Here is a 6479-nt window from a genome sequence, read left to right on the forward strand (position 1 = left end):
ATACACACACACACACACACACACACACACACACACACACACACACGTACCGGCGTTCTTCGGTCCGTTAAATGTGAAGGAGGTGCAGCATGGAAGGCGGCCAGGACGGTGAGGGCGCACGTCCCATACCCCCTTCTGTTTTTCCCCCCGTCTTCCCGTTTGCCCTCCGGCCACTGCCGTCCTAGGCGTCACGCTGTGCGTGCCCGCGCGTGAAGCTGGAGCGCATGCGAGAATGCCGCAACATCCGCCTCGCGCGCTCGTTATTTCTCCTTTCCTCCGTCCACCCGCCCGCTATTTTCTCTAACAAATCTTTTTTTTTTTTGTATTCGTTCCTTGTTTGCTCGAGGAGACCGGTAGGCAAACAAAAACCCAAACAACAACAACAACAAGCAGCAACCCAACAAACCACCAATGAGGGAGAAGGGTGTGTAATGTGGGGAGAGAGCACCCACACCTCATGCACCTCGCAAAAGCAATACATGCACCGGTCCCGTTCGGTAGTTATTGCCCTCCCCGCCACAGAAATAAATAAAAAGCAAACGCGCGTAAATGCACGGAGTCGCGCACGTAAAACACATCCCTCTAGTCCATCCCGACAAAAGCCGCACAAAGCTTAGGATTTTACTAACCACCATTTCTCCTGCTAACGCTCCCACCGCATGTACGGCTGCATTTTTCGCTTCACCCACGCCAGCACACTTTTGCGCTCCTCTACGTTACATGCGCAAGCCGAAAGTCCAGAAGGGCTGTACCGGCAATTCTGATAATATCCCCCATTCACCAATTCCTCCCGCACGCAGCAGTTTACCACCACCTGGCTTCCCTCACGTGCCGTGCGCATGAAGAGCAGGTAAAGGTAGCGGCACCAACGAAACGTCGTGGCGAGGGGAACATGCCGGTAAAGATTTGTCACGACACCCCCAGGAACCGCAACACAGGTTGTGTACCTCGGTGCATTCCCACTGCCATCGTTATCGTCATCTTTACGTGGGCCGCTGCTTCCGCCGTTGCTGTTCCTGTTGGCCGTTGTCGCAGCAGTGACCATAGTGGGTACTGTCGAGACCGACGGTTTTGCAGCGTTCGCGTAGGAACGCACCGCCAAGTCCTGCACGTGGTAGATGCAGCCAAGTTTTGTAAACCCGTACTGCTCGAGCCCGTCAAACTTGTCTCGGACGCGCGGCGACCACAACCCGCGACCGGATAAGTACGTCGACACAATATTTCTCTTCACCGCGACGTGGGCCGAGCAGGAGACGTACACAACACGGCCACCGTTCTCTGCCACGAGCTGCAAAAGCCCCTCCGTAAGCAAAAACGGCCCGAGAAGATTCACTGCTAGTTGCTCGTCGTCGCCGAAACGAGACATCACCTGCTGCTGCTGCATCACCCCCGCATTGTTTACGAGGATGTCCACCACCATCCTCTGTTGTTGGGCACGCTTGCAGTAGTCACGTATCGCAATAAAGTCGGTCAGATCTAAAGCCGTAAAGCGTATTTCCTGTGTTTCACTCTTGGCAAATCGCTTTATGTACGCCATGGCCGCAGCAACATGTGGGCCATCGCGTGAGAGCACTGTCACGTCGGCGCCCATGGAAGTCAGCTGAGACGCCGTCTCCCGCCCAATGCCACTGGTCCCGCCCGTGACGATGACGTGTCGGCCGCTTAAGTCTTTCCACTCTTTGTTTCTCCGGCCACGCGCAAAGTAGCGAGAGGAGGCAATTAGCAGCAACGAACACATCATCTGCAGATAAAACGGTGCGGCGACGAAAAAAGTTGCGGCATACGCTGCGAGGCAGCCGAGTGGCAGAACGGCAAATGTAGAGCCCTCGCGGAGGATTGCATATGTATGAAGCCCGTAGTTGTAGATGTGTTCGCCCTCAAAACGCTTGACGTGGCGGCACATGCCGGGAAAAAGCGGCTGCTGCTTCGCCTCTGAAAGTTTGCGCGGTCGCAGGAGACGCATTGTGTGCCGCTGGTAGTGACGCACGCTTCCCCAGCAGTGGCTTGACGCTAACGGACTACCTGCAACCGTGGCGGCTACCCCGCCGGCACAACGGCGAATGCAAAGACCCAATGAGCACGATGGCATTCCTTCACCAACCCTCTTATCAATTCCCTAACAACCTCTGCGAGCCCTCTCGCAACCCGCCGCCCGCCGCTTTTTTTCGTTGTTGCCACAGCCGTGAGTGTGCCGCACGGGGGAGGCTCACTGCAAAGAAAAGACAGGCACAACCCAACAGCGCCAAGAAAGTGTGAGGTCACAGATAACACCGCTCCCCTCCACGCACACACACACACAAACCCAAAAAAAAAAAAAAAAAAAAAAAACGAAATCGCATGAGTGGAGAGAAGACCACAAAGGCATGTTTTTTCTCTATTTTTTGTTCTTCCCTATCACCCACCCACCTCCGCGTTGGTGGATCACAAACACCACACCCCAGTGAAGTATCCACAAACAAACAGCAACAAAAAAACAACAACAATAACATGCATCAATACGATGTATCTTGTCTCACAACCAATTATTGTCAGTCTTTGCCATCCTTCTTTTGAGTGGCGCCACCACCAGCGGCCGCACCCACGCGTTGGTTTGACGCGGTTGGCCGCATTGTGTAATACTTTGCAATCGTATTTGTCATGGCCCACTGCATCACCTCGTTTCGGCTCTTCGAGTCGTGAGCCCGGCGGCTAAGTCCACTTGGCATCTGCATGCACTCTGCATAGTATCCACCATTTTCAATATCATCACGCACACAACAGTTTACTACCGTCTGGCTCCCTTCGTAGGCGTTGCGTATCCACAATGAACGGAGTGTGCTGGCGAGGATGTTCGTTCCGAGCAGCGGTGGTGAATCACGGCAGGTGAGGTTTGTCGCGCAAAACTCGGGGTCTGCGATGCACACATCCACTGGCCGCAGCTCAGTGGGCTGATTGAGCGGCACCCCCTCGTAGCGCCGTGTGGCGATGTACTGCGCGTGGTACACGTTGCCCAGTTTGGAGGCGCTGTAGCAACGCGCCGTGACCTGGGCCTCGTCTGGCGAGGGTTTGAGCAGCATACGCTCCTTTACAATGTTTGCCTTGTGCACCCCATTGTGCGAAGAACACGTCACGTACACAATGCGGCCGCCGTGCCTTGACCGTCGCAGGGATGGCAGAAGGGCCTCTGTCAGGTGAAACGGCCCAATAAAGTTAACACCAATGTGCTCCTCAAACCCCTGCTTTGTCATAGTAGGCTCCTCCCGCCAGACACCGGCGCAGTTTACTAACAGGTCAATTCGATCATCAAACTTCCCCTTAATGCGGGCGGCGCAGGCCATGATGTCAAGTTGATCTGATAAATCCAATGCGACAAAGGTCAAATTCTTCTGAAGAACATCTTCATCGGATCCTTGAGCGCACTGGCAATTCGCCTTGAAAAATTCCCGCGTCTCCACTTCTCGTCCCGGCCGCGCCGCCATCACAACGTGCGCACCCATATCAAGCAACTGCATTGCAGTGTATAGGCCAATCCCACTAGTGCCACCTGTCACAACGCAGATGTATCCAGTGAGGTCCTTGGAGGCGTGGTTCATCCTTCCTCGGACACTAAGGCGTTGCAGCATCACGCAGAGGCTCCAGTAGAGGCCCTGTGTGGCCCAGGAGGCAGCTGAAAGCGGAGCCGCGGCATAGCACACAGCGGCCATAAGCATTGGCACCCACATACGGCGCCCATGAAGCAGCAGGTAACCTGTGTGTCGTAATGAGGAGAAGTCACCAATATCATCAGCCCCCACGTAGGCAGAAGCATCGGACTTGTTTGTACTGAGCGTGTGAATCTTCTTCTTCAGTAAAGGCTTTGCTGCTGCTGCTGATGCTGTACTTTGATAGCGGAGTAGCGAGCAAAGGTGTGTCTGACGGCTTACCATTTCTGCAGCACGCAAGGCGCCGCACGTCGTTAGACCTTTGGAAAAAGAAATATGACGCAGCATCTACGCTTGTTTTTTTTTTTTGACTTTACTGTACGCTCGTTCCTTTCTTTGAATTTTGCAACACAAATATCCTCCACCTCAACAACCACAAACCAAGAGAAAGAAAAAGAAGAATAATAAATAATTACTCAATGAAGCCGCTTGCCGTGTGTAATATGCATATATGCATGTATATATGCATGTCTAGTGAATCCACCCAACGGCTGCACACCCAGAAATGTGGTTACAAAATGTAGGAGCTACCGCTGTACTTGTCGACGATGATGCCTAAGTGTGACGGTTCCTTCGGCAAAGTAATACACAGGCACACTAACACGCATAGGCATGCCAACAGAGAAGCAGAAAACACCATAAAGGCACAGCAACGCGCTAGTCATTTCCTTGTCTGGGCGCCAGCTTCCACTCAGGGCGTCGCTGCACCGGCTTCACATTCTTATGTTTTGCCGTGCCATTGTATTCCCCTATTCTTTTTGCCACATTTTCATGCATGGCATCCAGCTTCCCCAACCACTCCTACAAGTAGTCATCATGCGACTTTGCAACAGAGTCCCGCTTGTCCTCGTAGGAGTAGCTTGCCCAGTACTTGTGTTGCCTTAGGTCAAACCACTGCGGCTTCTCCTCCTGCAAATTATGATAGGCAGCCTTCATGCGCTTGTGGTACGGCATATCCTGGTGCCGCATTGAGTTCTTTTTGACGGGTACATCAATGCGGAGGTCATACTTTGACTTCTCCTCATACAACATGTGCATGCGGTTCTTCAGGTACCACTCACTGTGCCCCTCCTCCCCCGGTTCAGGGTCCCACTCCTCGGGTCACCCAAACTACGGAGGTGGGGTGAGACCATCCTCATTCTTCTTCCATTCATGCAGCTTGTGCAGCTTTTCTGACTCCGTTAACTACTTTTTTTTTGGCTCAAGACACTTGGTTGTGGCACCAAGGGCCTGCTCCTCACACGTCGCATGGCGTGGGGCGGCCTCATGCTTGTGAAACATGTCCTCAAAGTATTTGTAGCCGCTGTGCAGCGGAGAGCAGATAGGCAAAAAGAGACCTACCCACCGCACAGAGGAGCACTGAAGCATCGGCCTTCGTTGCTACTACTTCCTGTCTCCACCTTGTCAAGCTTGAAATCTTCCCAGTATGGAAGGCTAAATATGCGTCTTTCCTGTATCCTATGCTGGGGGTAGGCGTGGATAATGCGACCCCTACCCCCCCTGCCATTCCCACAGGACGGTAGGAAAAAGATTAGATTATTGGACATTTGGTTCAGCTTGTGGCATCACACAAGCAATCCATCCATTCATGTCCCAATAAACTCCTTCACCTCCATGTTGTTGTTGCTTTTTATTGTTCTTATTCAAGCATATTCCACTGACATTATGTTACTCCCCCTCAGCCCAAATATCTTCCTATTTTACCGGGTCCATCACATCTCTCCTCCTGCTTTAGTTTTCTCATTCTCCAGACGTAGTCGCCGGCAAGACACGTTTCAAAAAACTCGCAAGGTCTTGGATCTCGTCAGGGTGTGCAGAGTGCGCCATCAAGTACGACTTCAGCGTGATTGATCTTACACCAACCGACTCCAGCTCCTTCTTTGTCATCCGTGCAGCTTCAAAGGGCACAACGTCGTCCTGTAAACCGTGACACATGAGAATAGGAACACCTTTGTTGCACAGACGATTCATTACCGCGCTGCCGCCCGCAAGGTAACCAGAAAGCACCGCCACACCAGCCGGTGCAATGCGTGAAGTGATCCCTGCCGCGAGAGAGATGGCGGCGCCCTGCGAGAAACCCGCATACACGACGCGATTGCTCGGAATGCGGTAGCGCTGCGTCGCGGTGTACGCCAGACTCTTGAGGTAGTCAGCGGAGATCATCACTGTCTCCCCATCTTGACGCGATTTTTCCAATGCGGCACCGAGGTCCTTTATGTCGTACCATGCATTCATCGACATGCCGCCGTTGATGGTCACTGGCCGAACCGGAGCTGTGGGAAGAAGAAACAGAAGATGCGGCAGGAAACCCGCGAGTTCACGCGCGACACTTTCCCAGCCTTGCGCCGAATCACCCAATCCATGCGAGAGCGTCACAACACCGGTTGGGTTCTTCTGGTTGCCAACCTGCATCAGTGGTCCGTATCGCAGACCATGCGTGATGAGCTGCGTGTTGCGTGTTGAGAGAAGCTTGGCCTGTAGATCCTTCAATTCCACAACGTCCGATACGTCTCTGACGCCGTAGAGCATTCGCAGCTCCTCCTTCATCTGTGCAATGGTCAGGCTTTCAATTGGATTTCCTATCATTGTGGAGTGGATGCAAATACGTATGTGGGCACGGAGGCAACAGTGCGCTCCTGCCTATGCGTATTCTCCGAGGATAACTGAGATGACCTTAAATAACTGAGATGACCTTAAAGAGGGAGAGGAAGCAGGCAGCAACACAAAGCCAATAAAAAGAAAAAAAACTGGACAGAACTTGGTTCCTACGTCTTCCACACCGCAGTCAGCGTGAATAGA

The 6479-nt window shown here is 52.9% G+C and overlaps 3 protein-coding genes and 1 pseudogene across 3 annotated transcripts, besides 5 other annotated features; all 4 read right to left on the reverse strand.

Moving 5' to 3' along the window:
• Positions 1–2: 2 nt before the first annotated feature.
• Positions 3–46: a microsatellite.
• A 314-nt stretch (positions 47–360) lies between these two features.
• Positions 361–412: a microsatellite.
• A 231-nt stretch (positions 413–643) lies between these two features.
• On the reverse strand, positions 644–2089 carry TraAM80_08079 (putative short chain dehydrogenase/reductase; the record flags this gene model as incomplete). The annotated part of the gene is made up of 1 exon (XM_029384840.1): positions 644–2089. The coding sequence occupies one exon, from the start codon at positions 2087–2089 to the stop codon at positions 644–646; it is 1446 nt and encodes a 481-aa protein (XP_029235298.1).
• Positions 2090–2281: 192 nt separating this feature from the next.
• Positions 2282–2325: a microsatellite.
• Positions 2305–2328: a microsatellite.
• Positions 2329–2454: 126 nt separating this feature from the next.
• Positions 2455–2488: a microsatellite.
• A 40-nt stretch (positions 2489–2528) lies between these two features.
• On the reverse strand, positions 2529–3968 carry TraAM80_08080 (putative short chain dehydrogenase/reductase; the record flags this gene model as incomplete). The annotated part of the gene is made up of 1 exon (XM_029384841.1): positions 2529–3968. The coding sequence occupies one exon, from the start codon at positions 3966–3968 to the stop codon at positions 2529–2531; it is 1440 nt and encodes a 479-aa protein (XP_029235299.1).
• A 371-nt stretch (positions 3969–4339) lies between these two features.
• On the reverse strand, positions 4340–5048 carry TraAM80_08081 (hypothetical protein; annotated as a pseudogene).
• A 372-nt stretch (positions 5049–5420) lies between these two features.
• On the reverse strand, positions 5421–6266 carry TraAM80_08082 (lysophospholipase; the record flags this gene model as incomplete). The annotated part of the gene is made up of 1 exon (XM_029384842.1): positions 5421–6266. One exon carries the CDS (start codon positions 6264–6266, stop codon positions 5421–5423), a length of 846 nt encoding a protein of 281 aa, XP_029235300.1.
• Between the last annotated feature and the right edge of the window lie 213 nt (positions 6267–6479).

The sequence above is a fragment of the Trypanosoma rangeli genome (genome assembly GCF_003719475.1).
Source record: "Trypanosoma rangeli strain AM80 chromosome Unknown Tra_15.4_contig_00372, whole genome shotgun sequence".
Taxonomy (NCBI): domain Eukaryota; phylum Euglenozoa; class Kinetoplastea; order Trypanosomatida; family Trypanosomatidae; genus Trypanosoma; species Trypanosoma rangeli.